General features: G+C 44.3%; 1 protein-coding gene across 8 annotated transcripts in view; it reads left to right on the top strand.

Annotated features, from left to right (window-relative positions):
- Window positions 1-17,785, top strand: part of GPR149 (G protein-coupled receptor 149) — a 125,186-nt gene extending 107,401 nt beyond the window's left edge. For 7 of the 8 annotated variants that reach the window (XM_048955333.1, XM_048955337.1, XM_048955335.1 and 4 more), the window contains 4 exons: window positions 330-805; window positions 12,649-12,772; window positions 13,482-13,672; window positions 15,138-17,785. In XM_048955333.1, the coding sequence (XP_048811290.1) occupies window positions 330-805; window positions 12,649-12,772; window positions 13,482-13,672; window positions 15,138-15,710 (1,364 nt within the window). In that variant the 3' untranslated portion in view covers window positions 15,711-17,785. The remainder of the gene's footprint in view (window positions 1-329; window positions 806-12,648; window positions 12,773-13,481; window positions 13,673-15,137) is intronic. The other variant, XM_048955331.1, reaches the window with a different exon arrangement.
- Window positions 17,786-19,205: the final 1,420 nt, after the last annotated feature.

Below are 19,205 nucleotides of genomic sequence, written 5' to 3'. Positions count from 1 at the left end.
TTCAAATACTTTTTTGTGTGTAGTCCATAAAGTATGATGCACCAAGAAAATGGCAGGCAACCTAGCAGTTTCTTGGAATCCCTATACTTCAAAATGCAGCATTTCTGAGTTCATTGACAAGGCACTGCTATCTGAGATATTGATTCTTAGTTGTTCTTTCTTTTTGTGCGTAGCAGTATGCATTAAAAAATGGGATTTTGGTTTGGGTTATCTCTGGGCTGGAGTACGTGTTCCATGTTTTAGAATGCAAGTTTAATTACGTACGTAATGTCATTTTCCTTGTTGGCTTTGACTCTTCCTGATACAACATTTCATTCCTTTTTGTTCAGCCAAACACAGAGGTTTCGAATTCAACCTTTCCTTCCAGCACAGTTACGGAATCTATCGAATATCCCCTGAGAGCCACCACCACGATGGCGATGGTAAATCCACATCGTGCCACAACCTGCTGGTTTGCGAGAAACCCTGCGAGCCACCGAAGGGAGGCAGCGGCGGCGCGGCGCGGGCAGAACTCAGCACCACGGACAGCGCCCGGCCGGACCCTGCGGGCTTCAGCTGCGCGGACAGCCTGCGGCCCGGCCCCGCGGGGCTCAGCACCGCGGACGGCGCCAGACCCGGTCCGGCGGGGTTCAGCACCACAGACAGCGGCCGGCCCGGCGCCGCGGGGGTGCGCGGAGAGACGGCCTCGGGCCTGGGCAGGAGCGCGGATGGAGCCGAGAGGAGGCTGTCGCACGAGGAGGGCCACAAACCAGAGCTCACGGACTGGGAGTGGTGCCGGAGTAAATCAGAGAGGACCCCTCGGCAGGTAAAGTGGGCGTGTGCCCTTATTTTTCTCTTGTAATAAGAGTTACTGGTCAGTAAGGCGTAATTTTTGTTTACAGTGAAGTTTCTGTTAGTTCTGTTCATAGCGTATTTATTTTTAGTAGAAAACTTACTCAGTGTTGTATATTTTAGTGACTTCACTCCTATTGCAGATTCTGGTCCTGCAGTGCTCCTTCGTTTGTCTCCTTAATCATAGGTTTTTAATTATTTCCTTGCATATACCTGCATAATCTAGCAAGATTTCAGTATGACTTTTATTAATTCATCTTAACGAATAGGATTTTTCTCTCCAGATGATTCCAAAAGCTTGTATTTTTAAGAGTATTTCCAAGTATCTGGTGACATTTCAGTCATGCTTACATTTTGTGTAGGGAAAAAGGAAGAACTGAAAAAACAAACCTGAGTGGTGGAACTAGAGACGAATGCAAGTTTCAGTCAAATCACGAGGACGCCTAGGAATTTTTCATCCATTTCCTTAAGAATGGAGACAATTATCAGGAAGAAGAAATTCTGAGTAATCTTTTAGCTCTGTGAGAAAAGGTTTTGAAGGTGGAGTCCTAACATGTCAGTACTTCAATTTAATGGTTTCTTAAAGATGTCAATGAACACAGCTGTAGTTCTTGCACAGGGGGCCTGATTCTGCGCCCTCGTGTTTGCTGTCTGCTTATAGAATCTGAAAGAGCTTTTCATAGCTTAAGAGAAGTATCAGAACCCATAGTTTTTAAGGACATATCATCTACAACTAATACAGAGCTCCTTGCTTTGTGACTCTTTCACCTATAGATGTATCTTGTTGAACGTACCCCCATTACCACAGAAGCTGGGGTTTGCTCTTAGTGATCAGATTGCGTAGCCACTGCTTGTTCCAAGTGCTGAGTCCTCATTGGAGGAATCCTATCCTTGTCAGGCTGATGTCCCCTGTCAGCAACAGCAGGATCAGGGAGTTCCTTGGGTTGGAGGCACTTTTGTTCTGCCATGACAATCCTTGTTGTTAGTGCCCATGCTGAGAGTCTCTGCTTCAACTTCTCAGTTGGGTTCAGCAGTAAAAAGATGGGAGAGAGAATTGCCCAGAATTGCCATTTGTGGAACGACAGGCTGAGACTGGATCCAGCAAAAGGACAGCTATTATCTCATGTCAGAACACAGAGGAGAACTGCCAGCTTCTGTTTTCTGTAGTCAGTATTTGTTTAAGAGCAAAAATGTCACAACAGCTATTGCAGGCTGAATGCTGAAAAATGTTCAATGTCTTAATTTTAAAAGATAAAGATTGTTTGTGGTTCCCTTGTCAACTGTTTGTTAGCCTGGCAGCGAGTACGAAGTTTTCTGTTTCCTAAAAATCTGATGTTACCAACCAAAGGCCAAACATGGGCATGAGGTGCCCACGTCTAGTAGAAATAGATGTGCAGCAGCTGCTTGTCCCTGTGGAGTTTACATGCTGCTCTCTTCACATACTGGGCTCTGGAAAACATCTCAGGGTTGTCTAAGGACTGTAAAAGGACAGTGGTGCCTTGTGTTACCTGCACCTGCTGTGGGTGCCTTCCATAGGCAGTGGTGTTTGTGCTCCAGTTCAAAATCTTGGTCTGCATTATAAATGTACACACTGATCTGGCAGCATAGATGTAGACCCGTTCTCTCAATAAACCGGTGTGGTTTTGTGTGCATGTAAGAACATCATCTGAATGTTTTAGATGTGACGTAGTCACAGTTCTGTACTGTTGCTGGAAATTGGCTAAGGTACCTGAAGGGACAGTTTTGCAAGTTTCTCTTGGTGGAATCTAAAAGCAGTCAGGATCAGCTTTCAATTCATAGTGCGTGAGCAGCCAGAAAACAGATGTCCAAGGAAGAAAATGGAGGATGTTAAAATATTTTTAAAATATTTTATTGCTACTATGGTTTAAGGGAACCACATATTCTGGAGGCAGTGCTGAGCTAGGGGAAACTCGTGCTTTTGTTGCCTTTTCGGCAAAACTGGAGCTTCTGATAATCTTTCCAACATGTCAATTCAGTGCACCCACAATGGGTGCAGCCTCGCCCTGCTTATCTGGCTTGTGACACCTGCTGCTACCTCAAACCTTCCCCACTAAGGCAGAGCAGGAGGCCGGAAACTAGAAGCCAAAGCCAGAAGCCAGAAACCAAAGCCAGGCTGCCCAGCCAGGTGTTAGGTGAGCTCTGAGGGTTCTGCTGTGCTCTGTGCCGTTCAGTAGATGTTTGGCATTACATTCCATGTGAAAGAGGTTAGATCTTGCATGAAGCCCACAGCACAGGAGCTGCAGAACGCTTCAAGCTGGAAGGGACCTCTGGAAGTCAATTAATCCATCTCCTGCTCCAGGCAGGGCAGACCTGAAAGCTAGAGCAGGTTGCTCAGACCCTTGGACATAGATGGGATGTATAAGATGTATTTCGTATTCAATAGCAGAATCCCCTCTCTTTCTGAAAAACACAACTTTATAAATTGAGCCAAAGTAGGAATTTGTTTGATATTTCAGATTCAATTGATCATCCCTTTCATGAAAAATCAAATGCTCGCTCCCTTGCAGTGTGCAGTGATGAACCACTGTTTGTGGGCAAAAGTAAATGATGACTGAACCTGTTTTTAATCTCCGAGTTCTTCTACCCTGCTGTGTGCCATTATCTCCCTTTGGCTCTCCTTGCTGTAGTTTCCAGACAGGTTTCCTTTTCCCATTTCCCATGGCTGCCGTTTCAAATTGCTAGACCTGTGACTTTGCTCTGAACAGGTAGAAGCATCTTGTTGGGAAGCAGCTGGCAGTGACTGCGTGCGGCTGGCTGCGTGTGCCCCGGGCTTCATATGTCACTTTTGGACAGACTTCTTGAGTACTTGTGTTACAAGGAGTCCTAACTCATCCTTTTCTGACATTTTCCAAGTTACAACCCAGTGTGCAGTTGCCAGGCATTAGGGCTCCTATGGCCGAAAAGTTCAGGGCTTCTAAGTTACAGATCTCTTTCTTTCTGACATTCAGCACGAGCTTTCAGAGTGTCACAGTGCTGTCATTTGCTTTGCTGGTGAAAAAGGGTAGTGTATGAAATTCCTGCAAGGCTTCTAAAAAGAACTTCAATGCACTTCTCAGATATATGTTGAGTGAAAGATCGCTTGGAGCCAAACATTAAATTAGGTGGAAGCCTTCCCTTTGGTTTAGTCTGCCAGGAAGTGCCCGAGTATCTAAGAAAAGTCACTTTCTCCTTGTCTCACCATCATTCACTGTGTTAAGGACAGAGACTTTCTCTGGCATTTATTGGTCATGTACTTCTGCTTGCTTTGCCAATTAAGCTTGCCAACTGAGGAGAAGATAGCATACCTTCCCAGGAAATGGATGATTATCCTAACAGGATGAAAGTCCCTCATCTTCAGTAGTTTCAGATTGTAAGTGCTTGATAACAGAAATAAGTATAGATGTGCTTATTAGAGTACTTCCAGCTTTCTGTTCAATAAGCAGAACTTGTAATAACTTAGAGTAGGAGGAAGAATAGCAATTACAGATAAATTCTCTGTATATCTGCAAGTGGTGTGGTAACTGTGTTCTTATGTGCTGAATTTCTACATAGCAGAGGGTACAGGGAGTCAGCTTGAGAACTTAGTGCAAAAACATATAATCATAAAATCATAGAATTGTTTAAATTGGAAAGGAGCCTTAAAGTTCATCTAGTTCAACTTCCCTGCAGTGAACAAAGACTCCAGCAGCTCAGTCAGGTGCTCAGAGCCCTGAACAGCCTGACTGTGAGTGTCTTCAAGGACAGAGTATCCACCACCTCTCTGCAACCTGTGCCAGTGCCTCACCACCTTTATTGTAAAAAAACTTCCTTATATCCAATCTAAATCTCTCCTTCTTTAGTCTGAAACCATTTCCCCTTGTCCTGTCACAACACATCCTGTTAATGAGTCTGTCCCCTTTGTCTTACAGCTGCTTTAGGTACTGACAGGCTGCTCTCAGGTCTCCCCAGCGCCTTCTCCTCTCCAGGCAGCACAGCCCCAGCTCTCAGCCTGTCCTCTTAGGAGAGGTGTTCCATCCCTAGGATCGTTTCTCTGACCCTCCTCTGGATGTGCTCCAACAGCTCTGCATCTCTCCTTTGCTGAGTACTCCACGTCTGGATGCAGTAGCCCACGTGAGGTTTCACAGCACAGAGCAGAAGGGCAGGATCACCTCCCTGCTGGCAATGCAGCCCAGGATACATAACCTCAGTCCCTTTGCACATACTTGTTGAAAAAGGGCAGTGATTTGTGCTGCAGGAGATCAGAATGCGTTTTTCTCACACAAAAATTCTATATCATTTCTGTTCTACTACCTGGTTTGAAAGCCTTTAAAAATAGATGAGTAAGTACCAGCAAATTTAACAGAATCTAGTGTAGTTACGGGGAAAAATACATTCCTTACAGAGTTCACTGATGTGCTTTTAGCTTACGAACACCCCTTTTTATTGGCTTTTGTGAAGTATTTGTGTTAGAAGTTGCCAAACTCCTAACACAAATACTTGGGAACACAAATGACAGGTGGCGAGGAGGGAAGAGGAGGAAGCAGCCACTCATCTCTGCTACTACAGAAAATCCATCTTTGAACTTCTTCTGTAAAGGTTTTTATCCATAGTGTATCACAGTTCTAAAGAAATGCAGCAGTTTCCTTGGCTCATGTTGGCCTTTCTTCCAGATCCATTTTCACAGCCAGGCGCTGATAGGTAGCTCTGCTGTAGAAGTCCTGCTCTCTGAGCATGCAGCAGGACCTCCATTTCAACAGAACAAAACCTGAGGGCAGCTGGAGGGTGACATGAGAGCTGGGTCCCTGTTACTGAGAAGTATGTGGAAGGAGCAGCATGGCATAATACATGTAAAGTGCTTGAATAGAATAGAAAGTGAATGGAATGGAATGGAACAGCTTCCTTGATTTGGGAGGGACCTGTAAAGACCATAATGTCCACCTGCAATGAGGACATTTTTCTGTAATGCTGACTTAAATATTACGTGACTTTGGATGATAGACTTGTCTTCTTGCATGTTGATACTTGAAGAGTTGAATGTCACCTATTTCCTTTTCTCACCTCTCCCCTCAAGCAATTTCCTGCTGTGTCATGTCCATATTTCTTTCTTTCTCTAGTACTTTCCTGTAAATTTACTCAGCCCTTTCACTTAAAAGCTGTCATTTTGCCTTTGTAGCAACATGGGAAAGGTGAGTGCAAAAGGAAAGCCTCCATAAATCTTGTCTTGCTGCAGAGCTTGCACATGGCAATGACTGTGCTGACAAAGTGAAGGCAGAGGTGGGAATACTGCGTGCATTGCTGTGCAGTAAAACAGTGTTTATAGGCAAAAAAATCCTCTTGGGCTGCGTTGTCAGGGTAGGGACATAGCTGGGTTTTCCCCTTTATCACTAATGGAAGTCAAGAGGCTGAACCACACACAGTGCTCTGGAGATATGTCCCTTTTTTCTGACCCTCAGAGCCATCTTGTACGTTTCCTCCCAGCTCTGTGTCTATAGCAGGAGATTTTCAGAGCTGTTAGATGGTTGTAATCATCGTACGATGGTTTTCTGTGGTATTCTCTTGAGTTACTGAAGAAATGTTCATCCTTGAGTTTCCTATTCCTCTGTCCCACAGAGTAGGCATTACATACTGGCTAGATCAGCCCTGTGTACAGGCCACTGCTCAGAACTCCAGAAAGCTGTGCAGCAACAGACCTGCTGAAATCTTAGTGAACTCTGGCATGATTTCCATTGTATTTGAAGGCAGCTTGTGCTACTAGGTGTAGGCAATGGCCCAGAGAAGGAGTGCATCTCTACTGAAGAGTGAGCAGAGCACAGAGCTCGAGGCGCTGCTCCATCACCTGGTACAGGTACAGCTGCAGAGTGGCTTGTGGTGTAGCAGGACTGAACCATTCAGCTGCGCTGTGTTCAAGCATTAATGGTGCAAGGCTGTGCGCTGGGCTAAAACTTCATCAGCTACTAGAAGTGATCACTAAAAGGTAATTAGTTTCAGCCAAGTGGGAATTGGCCAGTATTGAGGACCCCGAGGTTCAAAATAGCACAAGCAGTGAATCTTTGTGAGAGACTTCATCTTTGCAGATTTGAAGTAGTTCCCCGATTCCCACTGGCAGATAAAAGCACAAAGGTTTTCTGGTTAGGCCCAGCCCTGCAGTGGCTGCAGCCGTGGAGCTCATCCACAGCCCAGCTGGACAAGGGCTGGGTGAGAGGAGAGGGCTGCTGGTGAGGGGAGCAGGACCTGGGGACATGAACCCAGGCAGCGTCCCTGCGTAGTTTTGGAAGTGGGGAAGTCAGAAGCAGGTGTGGATGGGTCCTTTGGTTATTCAGACATCATTAAAATAGACAAAAAAAAGCCTGGCACATTTTATCAAAGTTTGTAAGTCGCAGACGTGGTTATCGGGTGCTTTGGATCAGCCCCCGAGTGCAGGCATTGCAGCTTTTAGTAAATACTCCATTATAACTAGCAGGATTTTGTCACAGTCTTCACAAAGCTGTGATTACAAGAGCTGCTGGTATTTGAGACATCCAGTGCCAACAGCCACTCCAGTACTTCATGGGAAAGTAACTCTTAATGGAGCTGAATGTTTTTTAGTGCTGGCTGCAAGGAAAGGCACAGCAGCTGGCCGGCACCACTCACTTGCCTGAGATGATTGAGGGAAACGAGATGAGAAGTGTTGCAGCAGATGACATTTTGTTCAGTCTCTGAGCAGCAGGCACCTTGCAGAAGGCTGCCCATTTTTATTCATGGTTTGAAAGCAGAACTTTTTGTCCTGTTATTTTCAGACCATAAAGAAGCAGTGAGAAAGGTATTAATCACCTTGATTTAGATTTTTGGACAGTAGACTGCCAGAAAATACATGTGATGTCTTTGATTTTCTGTTGAAGCTGTGTGCTGCTTGGAAGATGGTACTGTCATGGAACATGCTGTAGCTGGTTGTCCTCTCACCTTCAGTTCTGGGAGTAAAGTTTGGCTCCGTCAGTGATTTCTCTGGAAGGAAAATGGCATGAAAGGAGAATGTGGCAGTATTTCTTATTTGATACCTATATAGGCCAGCTGTGATTGAGAGGGAGGCCAGAAATTGTCATTTCTAAATCTCTCTCAGCTGCATTGTTGAAGGTTACCTTTAACATCTCATAAAATAGCAGTGTATCCCCCTTTCCTGTCCATAAATGTGCCATGTATGTTTTTGCCTCTAGTTAGGAGCCTTCAGGCAGTGGAAATCTGCCAGGCTTGCAATCTTTATAGGCTGAACTTTTTCTTCCTTTTGTGGTTTGCCTCAAGCAAACTCTTTCAAAAGACTCTATGTATAGCATGTATTTATGTTCTCTGCAAAGAGAATGGGGAAGTGTGCATATCATTTCACTAAGGAGGAGTCAGTGCTGTATCTCTTTGTGTCTGGAGTTTGAAGTTCTTTTAGCAGTGATAAATGTGCAGGGTCTGTCTTGCTCCAGGTAGGCTGTAAACATTCCAGTAAACAATGAATGGACTTGAAGATTATATTTGCCTCCCACCAGCCATACAGCTGCATCTGTGCTAATTTATGGCACATTCTCATCCTGTATCTTCAAGTAGTGGTTGGAATCAGTGTAGCATTTCTCCATCTTCTAACTGCTGCAGAAAGCTGCCACTGGCTGATAGCAGTGCTCTCTCCTCAAGGGATCCTTGTATCTTGAGTCTAATGCCACCTAATGGAGTAGGAGTAATAAAAGCTGTTCCAGTAAAGCCAGTACATTCTAGGCTAGCAAGTTCTCCATATGTTAAGGGCTTGTGCTTTTCTTCACCACGTTTGTTGATCACTGTATTTTCCTAGAAAGCATAAACACATTCAGGTTAACTTTACAGTGCCTGCTGCTCAGCAGAAGGGCTCTTAGAGTGGTGCTTGCAAACAACCTCAGAACTTTTTCTAAGGGTGGCAGTACATAAATGAAATAAACTTCACCATGTGTGGAGAAAAGGGCAAGGCTTGGTTTTGCAGCTGCTACAGAAATGGGAATTAACGTGAGTGTATCATCTCCCATACAGTACTGAAGGACTGCCTTGGGCTCATTTGCTTCAGGCACAGACAGGTGAGTACAGAAGTTCTGACCTCAGTGCTGGTATTCTTTCTTCTTCTTACCTTGGGTGCCTCTGTTGTGTTTGGGTCCAAGGCCTGTCCAGATGGGGCGGACCAGTAACAAATCCAGGCTTTCAGGTCATCTGAGGTGACCTTGTCTATTCTTGTCATACTCTGAGTTGAGTCTAAATTTATTGCAGACAGCCTCGCAAAGGGCAAGTCATCATAGTAATTAATTTTGGAAAGAGGAAAACTAAGGCTCTGTTTTGAAATTAACAGAAAACACATTGTCTCTGAAAGGAAATGATGGAATACTGGAAATGTTCTGAAATCAAACTTTTTTAGCTGGAGTCCATATTCCATCAAAGTCATTAGGAATACAAATTCATTAGAGCTTTATTCATAGTACTGACATTTTTGTCTGGGAGGCAGCGTGGTCCCATGGCAGTGGTGTTGGACCAGGACACAGCAAAACGTGCCTCCTGCTCGTGGCCCTGCACTGTGCTGCTCAGCAGCACTGGGGGACGATTCCTGCTCTGTGAGCTCACTTCAAAGCTCTCCTGCCTTTCCCAGAGGCAGATGTGCACTGACATAAGCTCTGCCTCCCTCTAATGCTGATGGTACACCTGTCCTCGTGTTCTAGTGCCTGTGACTCATGGAATGATTAGCACATCTACCAACTAACTTACGCTGGAGTCAACTGAAGCAGCTGAGAGGCTGCAGGAGTTCATCAGCTGCCTTGTGCTTCAGTGGCTGCCTTACGAAGCTGCAGCTCTCCCTCCAGCCCTGTGTTACACTTGGCAGTTTCCTGAGCACATCTCAGGTGCTCTGAGGCACCTCACGTAGCGCTAGGCAGCCAGGCCTGGGCAGCTACAGCAAATGTTGGGTGTCTGTTTTGAGGATGCGTCCTTTTCACATAGTCAGAGAGGAGAGCTCTTACCTTAGGTGCACTGGAGTATCTTCCAGGTGTGCTGCTTCCCTTGGATCGTGTTGCAATTTCAGGCTGTTAACACGCTTCCTTTCTTTCCCCCGTTAACCTTTCTTCTCCACTGGCCTTGACAGTAATGCAGTGGCAACTTATTGTCATTAAAATCAAACTGGGCTGTGGATGACTGGAGCCACCACTCAGGTCATGTAAGTTGCTGAACAGTTTATTTATTTTTGATTTCAATTGCTAGCAAGGGCTTCCTAGCTAAGAACTTAATTCTGGAACAGAGTCACCTTTGGTCACAGGAAAGGAGACACTGACTGATAACTGTCTGGAGAATAGAGCCATGAGGCTTTCCTTTGCCTGCTCTGGCAGGGATTTGCTTCATGGAACAAATATTAACAAGAAATCCTGGGAAGTGTGCACTTAATCCAGGCACTGAAAAACTGGGACCACTGAGTTTAAGCTCTGTGTAGGACAATGAATCCAGCCACATCTAATAGAAAATCAAAATACATGTAGAAGTGTTTGGTACCTGGAATATTAGTGTAACCCTTAAGGAATTTTCTTGGCTTCTTCCAGCAGAAGTTATTGATCACTTGTAAAATACAATTTTAAACAAATTATTTGGAGAGTCAGATGTAAATAGCATCAGAAGCAGTATTCAAAGTTGATGACAGTCATACTGTAACATTTCTGTAAGTGCCCAGCTCTGCCAATTGCTGTGAGTCCTGCAGACACTAAGGGGGAGAGGGGGTCCCATACACCCTCAGGAGGTGCTCACCAGCATGTAGAATGAGGCTCTGCTTTCACAAGTAATCAAAAAAAAAATTTCCTGAAGTGTACTTTGAGCTCAATACTCCTTTATTAATTTTTCACATAAGTATAACCATTCTTTTTTGAAAGCCAGATAGAAAAGGGCATTTTGTTTTCTTTTCTACTGGTTTGCGAGGAGAAATAAATACAGTGATGGCAGGAAAGTTACCTTCCCCTTTCCTCCATTCTCAAAAAAGTCACAGGTCAAAAACTTCCTTTCTCTTCAGGGCAGACTGGATTTCCTGTGCTCTGTAGGTGGCCCAGCAGGGCCCATGAAAGCTGTAAGTCGGTGACTCCTGTGGGCCCTTTCTCACTGCCCTGCCCGGACCAACGGCTGTAAGATGTGGTTCTGTCCCTGCGCAGGCTGAAACCTCCCCTGTGTCAGGGTGCTCACCTGGACCTGCTGGAATCAGCCAGGATGGGAGAGGAGAGCCCAGCCTGAAACTGCAGTGATGCTGCTGAAGGTTGGCCTCGTAGCAACCACTGTTTTCTCTCTTCTGTGACATCTGGGAGGTGGATGATTTGATTTAATAACGAAAGCATTTGCTTTATCAATTATGTAGAGATTTCTCTGTTCGGAACGCATCGACACTCCTTAAGGAACAAGTACATTTGTGATTTACCTCATTGTAATTTTTGGTCTTGGCTTGTTGAAAAATGCATGTGCTGGTACACGTAGTCCTCCAGAGAGAGCTCTGTCCCAGATTCCAGCAGACAGAACAGCCCGCGGCCACCTCCAGCAGGAGCAGCACAGGAGTGTGCCCTGCAACCAGACACAGCAGGAGTGAGCTCACAGAGCAGCACCAGGCAGGGCAGCTCCTGTTGGCAGGGAGCTCGGGGTGAGCGTCACAGCCTCGGAGATCCTGCAGCACTCCTGAGTGCAGAAATGCATGGGAAATAGAGTAAACAAGCTCACAAATTACCACCTTGATGTTTCTGTGATGCAAACCTGCAGAAAACAATGCTCCAGAGGGAGAGTTTGGGCTTAGTGCTAGTTTGTAACTTCCATGAGACTGGGCAAATCTTAGGAGATTCAATTAAAGCCAGCTTCAGCATAGAGATGGCAGTTCTGGCTTACAGAGTGTTTTGATTGGGGAATACCATGATTTTTTGAATTGAAACATTTGAGCATTTCCGACCAGGAACCCTTCAGAACTACCAGAAATGAAGACAGATCTTCCATCTTGACATACACTCTGACAAATCTGTAGTGTTTTATATAGCAGAATGTAACCTTGCAGCAAAGTAATCAGTTCTTATTTAACCTATTTTTTCATATTCTTTTGATGTCTTTCTGCATAATGTAAGTGCTTTTTTAGACAGTCCTTCAGACTCTGAGCTTGATTAACTGCCAGAAATACAGACACGCTTAACTGACCCTGCAAGGACTTCCAGTGTTGATTGCTGAAGCGAGGTGGGCTGGAAGCAGAGCTGCAGGGCTTGTACCCAGCAGTCTCTCAGTGTCCAGGGAAACACCATTTAAATGCATGTTACCAAATTATTCTATCTGTGCTCAGTGTGTTGCACTATCAGAGAAACTGAACTTGCACCCCTGTGAACACTGCTCAGAACACTTAGCAGGCTTTGCCCACTTGATCTTATCCAGATCTGAATTTGCTGCTCTGTCCTCTGGTGGCATTAGTAAAGCATCTGGGGTGGAAGATGAGTGGACAAGAGCTTCCTAGAGAGAAAACAGAGAAGAAAATAGTTTCACTTACATATTTCCTGGAGGAGTGATCCTGGTTACTACAGAAAACATAAGTGACAGCACTGTGCTTTTAAAAAGTGCCTCATTCCTTCCTTTAAAACAAGGGCTGCTGGTGCCTGCCCTTAACAGAGCTGTTCTCCAGGAGCCCCAGTACCCCACCACTGACTGGGAGCTAGCAGTGAGATGCTGGAGCTGACAGTCATGTGTGGGTTCTTTGCTGCCTCAATGCACAGCACAACTGTTGTCTCCAGAACTGCGTATGAGAAGAACACTTGAGCACCGTTTCTGTCTGACAGATATGTTGAGGAGACTAATACAACTTTGATTTCCTTCCAGCAGGGCAAGCCAGCTGCTAGCATTTTGTCAGCCAGATTTCTTTGTCGAAGGACCGTGTTAAGGCACAGTCTGGCAAGATTTTTGCACGCAATGAAACCTATTTTCCTTCTCATGCTCTTTAGTGAAGGTGAGGTAATGTGTCACTTGATTGAGCTGTGTGGTTGTAAGGTCTGCCTTGTTCTGTGGAAGTCTCAACGCAGCATTGCCTTTAATAATGAGCAAGTAATTGCTTTTCCCAGCTCCCCAAGAAGAATTTCACCTTTCCAGTACCTGAAATGTCTCTACTCACTTTCTCAGTATTACTGGAAAGGAAACATAAGCAGGACTGTTCCAAGTGGAAGAGCTCTGTTCAGCGCCTAAGCAGTGCTCACACTCCTCCCTGCTGCCAGTATTAGACCTGTTTTTCCTATTCCTCCTCTTCCTTCTTCGTATTCACACTGTTTGCACAGGATAGGTCAGTAAACCAAGAGGACAACACTGGAGCTTCTGCTTCCAAGGGTGTGCTCAGTGTTTCCCTGTAAACAAGGGAAGACTCTCCTGTTTAAAGGGTTTCTGTGGGCTGTCTTCTGTTTGCAGGTAGATCTGTCCCAGCATCCATGGACAAAGAGACATCCCTGCTGTCCTAGGCAGCTGTCTCTGTCTCATCTCAGCCCTCCCTTGCACTGTACAGGAAGAAATATGAGTGCTATCCAAACTGTTCAGTGCTTCAGACTTCCACATCCTGATAAATCAACCATTTGTCTTCCTCTGGTTGCTCCACTCATATCATGCTTTGCTATTTTTTCACTTTATCCCATGATTGCTGTACTATTTTTTTGTATTCCCAAATCTTCCAGAAAGGTCTGTGCTGCTGAGGAGGGACCCTGTGTGTGTCTGCAAAGAGAGGAAGGACAGGAGGAGGAAGTTTGGCCTCTGTTTGGTGATCTGCTCCTCCAGGCAGCATGGAAGCACTGCAGCTGGAGAGGGAACTGCAGCACCGAAGGAGTACACTTGCACTCCACATAGCAGTGATCTGGGGATACCTGAGGTAGATTTAACAAGAGGAGCCCTGAAAGCATCATAGCAAGAACAGTGCAGAAGTGTGATGAGGGTGAATCACCCTGTGGCTGGCAGCTTTTCAGTGCCTTGGGTGGGAAGTTTCTGCCACTTCTCCCAGTTTCAGCAGTCTCTGTTGTATGTTTCTGTCTGACCAGTGCAGCCCTTCCATGTGATCTCCCCTGTCCCAGACCAGTGCTTCCACCGCCTGCCAAGGAATGTGCCTTTGGCAAAGCTGAGGTTTGTTTTAATTGTATTTCTTTAGTGGATAAGAAGTTGGTTTTGAATGCAAATCCTTGCACCTCTCAGTAAACAGTCAAAGCCCAGTTGTAGCAGAGTAGGTGAGGACGAGCCTGTTTGTTCTGCAACATGAATCACTGAATGGCTGATCTCCACAGTTAGAAATGCCAGTCTGTAAGGTGAGGAAGAGAGCAGGATCTGTCCTGCAGCACTGTGAACAGGAGCACATAACAGCTGGCCTCTGAGTGAGCAACCACAGTCCACACAGGAGCAGACTGCTTCTGTTCTCCATGTAGGCACACGTGGTGATTTCTTTGTGTAATGACTTCATTTATTTACAGCCTCTTGAAACTTCTTTCATTGAAACTGCTGGAAATTCTTTGTTTGAGGGTGACCTTTAGGACTGCAGAGCTGTAACTAAATTTTATCTCTATACCTTCAAGCGTATGAAAATTTGTCTGCTGATAATTCAGCTTTGTACTAGAGAGAAATCCATATTGGTGTCTAGGACTTGTGTGAAACGTGGGAGGGAGTGAGACCTGGATGGACCCTCTGACCACCACCATGGTGAAAACTCCTACTATAGATTTCCTACTGATACTATACTTATTTCCATCATAAAAATGATAAGTATACATATGAAAAAATTGTTGAATGGTATCTGTAAAGCTGTTTCAGGGATTTTAGCTCAGTTGCTAGGTGGCACCCAATTTAGTTAAGTGCCCAAGGGAGACAGGTGCTGTCAGCATGGGGTCCAGTTCTTGTAAAGTTCTCTGCTGCCATTTCTCTCCTTTGCTGATTGAATGGAGCCTCAGGAGATCAGCATGTCAGTTGGAAGTAAGCAGAAATTAAGTGAAGACACTTGAAGAGGTCGCTGCTGTTACTGGCTAGAGAGGTGCCTGCTAATGCTGGCTGTGTCATTGTGGACTGGCTGCAATGAAATGTTAACACTGGACTGTTACCATAAGGAGTCCATGAACTGTAAATGATCACAGTCACTTCAGACTTCACTCCTTATACTGAAGCTCATGATGATGAACACTTTTTATATTCTTCAGTAAACTGTACAGTTAACTTAAATACCGGCTTCCTAAAACAATGCAGGGAAAAGCCTACCACAGTAAAACAAGTGAACAAACTGAGCGTGACTGGTTGTTTGTAATAGATGCTAGCTTCTGAAGTTAGCACTAGATAATGGTCCTTCTTTGTCTTTTCAGCGATCAGGTGGGGCCTTAGCTATTCCTCTGTGTGCATTTCAAGGAACTGTGTCACTTCAGGCACCCACAGGAAAAACTCTCTCCTTGTCTACGTACGAGGTAAGCACTGAAGGACAAAAGATAACACCCACCTCAAAGAAAATCGAAGTGTATCGATCTAAAAGCGTTGGTCATGACCCCAACCCAGAGGAGTGTCCTAATTCATTTGCTGACACCAGTGTTAAAATTCATTTAGAGGTTCTGGAGATTTGTGACAATGAAGAGGCTCTGGATACTGTTTCCATCATCAGTAATATCAGCCAGTCCTCCACACAGGTAAGATCTCCATCCCTACGCTATTCACGGAAGGAAAACAGATTTGTCTCATGTGATCTAGGGGAAACTGCTTCCTACTCACTCTTCATACCATCAAACAATCCTGACAGCGATATTAACATAACAATTCCAGACACGGTGGAAGCTCACCGGCAGAACAGTAAAAAGCAGCACATGGAGAGAGGTGGTTATCAGGAAGAAATACAGATGTTGAATAAAGCGTACAGAAAACGGGATGAAGATGGCAACAGCAATTAAAAGACATTTAATCTAAACATTTAAACTGATTCAGGAGACATTGCTCCTCTTGACTCAAGTTACCCTAACAAATACAGTGCCAACTGGTTTTTTGGGTTTGTTTTTTCCTAGCGTATAAATTATTTTTATTTGGGTGCACTGTTAAATAGTTAACATTTACAAATGGGAAAACAAATGCTTCAGTGCTTTGCAGCTTTGTGTAATGAAGTTCAACTTATTTACGTATCTCTTTATTTGAGGAAGACTTGCATCTGAAAGGAATCCTAAATAAAGTCTTAAGAGACAACCTTGCATGCTTGTTGGCATTGGGTGGTCTTTGGGAAGCCAGAAAATGAGAACAGCTCTGCATCCATGAAGATGTAACAGGTTTCAGTGATTGTTGCCGTTCTCCTGCTGGTGTGCCAGACTTGAAACATTTACTGAAAATATGTAGCACAAGCCTAAGACTAAGCCATGCATTTGGTTAGGGATTGTATGTGGCCTACATGGTTTAATTTTGCACTGCTCCATACGTGATTGATATGTAATGTCTCTGTAAGTGGCCATTGTATAGACCTTTGAATGTGGGGGGCTGAAATTTTAGCATGCACATCTTACAAGACCAACGCTGTGCAAATGTGTTCCCATGGCTTGACATTTCTTTCATCGAGTGTGTCAGATGTTGGATGATTTTATGCTGCTTACTCTAAAGTGTGCCATTTTCTGCCTCCTTGATCTTTTAGGAGAGGGGACAGGGCTGTTCAAGAAGGCCAAACTTAGAGACCCAGCTTACCTGTTGACCTCAGCTTGAGGCTGATTGCCCACATTAGCTTTCTGCCCTGGAGCACCTTCTGGAGGAGCTTATCCTTATGCTGCCTTACAGGAAACCTAGAGTCCAATCGCAAGCCCTAGAGCCCAATCAAACTAAAGCCTGTGAATAGACTGTTTCTTGTCACATTCGATGCTAAAACAGTGAATGAAGTCCTTAAATCTAATGCTTTTTGATGAGAGCTCGTTTTCTGAGATTTTGTCATTCATTTTAGCTAGACAGAAATAGACTTCAGCAGGGCTTTCAGAGGTTTGACTAAAAGTTACACCACTTCTTTAATTAATAGATTCAATTTTCAGTGAGTGACAACATAATAATTTAGGTGTTTGCAGTCACCCTGTTATCCATTCAGTGCGAACATAGAAAAGTAAGAACAGCCCTATTTAGCATTCCTTTATGGACTGTGAACAGGTAGAGCAAAAGGGCCAACAAGCTCAGCTTGTGTTCAGTACGGAGATGTGGAAAGAACAGGCGATTTGCTTCTCACTTCACCACCACAAAACAGGCCTGCCATGATCACTGTGTGACAGTGATGTTGAGCTGAGGACAGTCAGGGTCACAGACTGCAGGCGGCTGTGATGGGGATGGGTCGCTCTGTGCCAGATGTGCTTTTCATGTGCTGCTCTTCCAAGGTGAAAACAAAGGTTCTCATAGGATTGTCTCAAGGCTCTTATTACCCCTCGATGCTGTGTTACACTTCAGATTTAACAAGAAACTAGAGTAGATGGAGCAATCAGTGCTAAGTCTATTGAATAGTTTATATCCATGTGCATGCAGCACAGAGACATTCTGCTGTCTCTGGATGTATTGCTTTGTTTTGTGTTTGTAGGATGAGCTCAGAAAGTTGCTTTATAGCAACAGACGTGCTCAATCCAGAAGAAGGTTGTGAGGGAGGATGCAGTGCATCACTGCCTCAGTTTGGTCACTTTCTCTGACGGGCGCAGTTAGGTTGTGTCCAGGTTTGGAGGCATTAAAAGTCTGCATAGCTGTGACCCTGAGCTTGACCTAATTCTAGAATGTATTCTTGCTGGTGTGGTAAATACATTTTCTTTAATGAGTCTGTAAATTTGATCATGTATGAATGTCTGAATGTCTGTATTTTATTTTAGTGACTCACATCATTAAACCTTTTAAAGTGTCTGGAAGCCCAAGTTGTAATCACTCAGTAGATAACAGCTAAGAGAAAACTCCTGGTTCCTGTATTTGGTAATTTTCAAAGTGTCTTCATTTATCACTTTATGAAATGTATTTAGATTTACATTTTTAAGTGCTTATTTTGTAATAGCTTTTAAGAAAAAAAAAAAAAAAAAAGCCTTCCTCCTCTGTTTATCCTGCCTGAACTTTTAATGTATTTCAGTGACAGCTTGACATTTGAGGGCAGTGTTTGTCAAGGACTGTTTGAAGGTGACTTGAAAGAGACCTCATCTCTGCTCAGACACCATAGCAACTGACTGAGGAAGTCCCTCGGAAAATGTGACCTGCATCAGCCCCTGCCCTCCCCCTGCTCTTAGGAGCTGGGCTGTTGAGTAATTCAAAGGGTAGAAAACAAGAAGCTTCAGAAGAATTTTTGAAATAATCTTAGGTAAGCAGTGTATCCAGTGCGTTGGAGTTTCCCTTTGGTGGCACACGCATGCACTGAGAAGAAAGTTAAGCCAATAGAGTTACAAGAAAAGCAAATATGTAATAAGCAGAACCAGGCTTCAAATCCCAAATGCCTCAGTTGAAGGGCTAATTGAAGTAGAAGGTATGGCCCAGTACTGAAAGGTACATTTCTTATTCTGGTCATGATGGAATATGCAACTGACAACATCATGCTATTCCATAAGAAGTAATAATTAAATTTTACTTACACAGTTTTACCTTTATAGATTTGAGGTTGATACGTATATTCTGGAACAAGATTCCTCTTCCTGGTATGTATCACTATAATGATTTCCAAGGTGAAGCTCTGACTGCTGTGTTTCTCTCATGAATTTTGCAGATTCAGATCTCTCAGAGCAGAATAAATTCTGCTTTTCTAGTCCCAAGTAGCAGCTGCATTATCCATACACTCCTGTAGACTGAACGCTTTTGTTTGTTTTATAAACAAGGTGATGTGAAAGACCTTCAGTCCTTCCAGACAAATCTTTCCATAGAGGCGGCCCTCCTGCGTGCTGCAGTGCTGCTGTGCAGCAGCAAGGTTCCTCCGTGGGGTCAGAGCTGTAGCATGGCGCCGCTCCGGCTGTGGCTCACCTCAGTGTTCACCTGACGAGTTCTGTGCTCTGGTCAGGAATTGGACCTTAGGGAATCATTAGGAATTTGACTTGGATGAATCTCAGTTTGGATTTCTGAAAGGAGAGCGCTGTGTTCTGACCTCTCTGAGAACCGTGCTGCTGCATAAAGAAATCATGTGTTTTGCATCTTGATAGTGTGCTGCTGAAATGGATGAAAAATGAATGTGGGCAGTGGATAAAGGGATTTGAAAAAGCCCAGTAATTGGCAAAATACTGGGAGCATTTTAAGAAATGCATCTTGGCATGTATATTAGAAAGTGAGCTTTAAATAAATAAATACGCTACCCTTCCAACATCTAAATCTACACATCTAAAGCAGATATTTGGATTTGTGATGTTTCCTTTAGAATGTGTTTTTTTTTTCTCAGTGTTAAGAAGACATGACTGAAATGCAGTAGTTACACGCATAGGAAA

This window comes from Lagopus muta, chromosome 9 (assembly GCF_023343835.1).
Source record: "Lagopus muta isolate bLagMut1 chromosome 9, bLagMut1 primary, whole genome shotgun sequence".
In the NCBI taxonomy this organism is placed as follows: domain Eukaryota; kingdom Metazoa; phylum Chordata; class Aves; order Galliformes; family Phasianidae; genus Lagopus; species Lagopus muta.
Note: the sequence above shows the minus strand (reverse complement) of the source record. Positions and strands in the feature narration are given on the sequence as shown.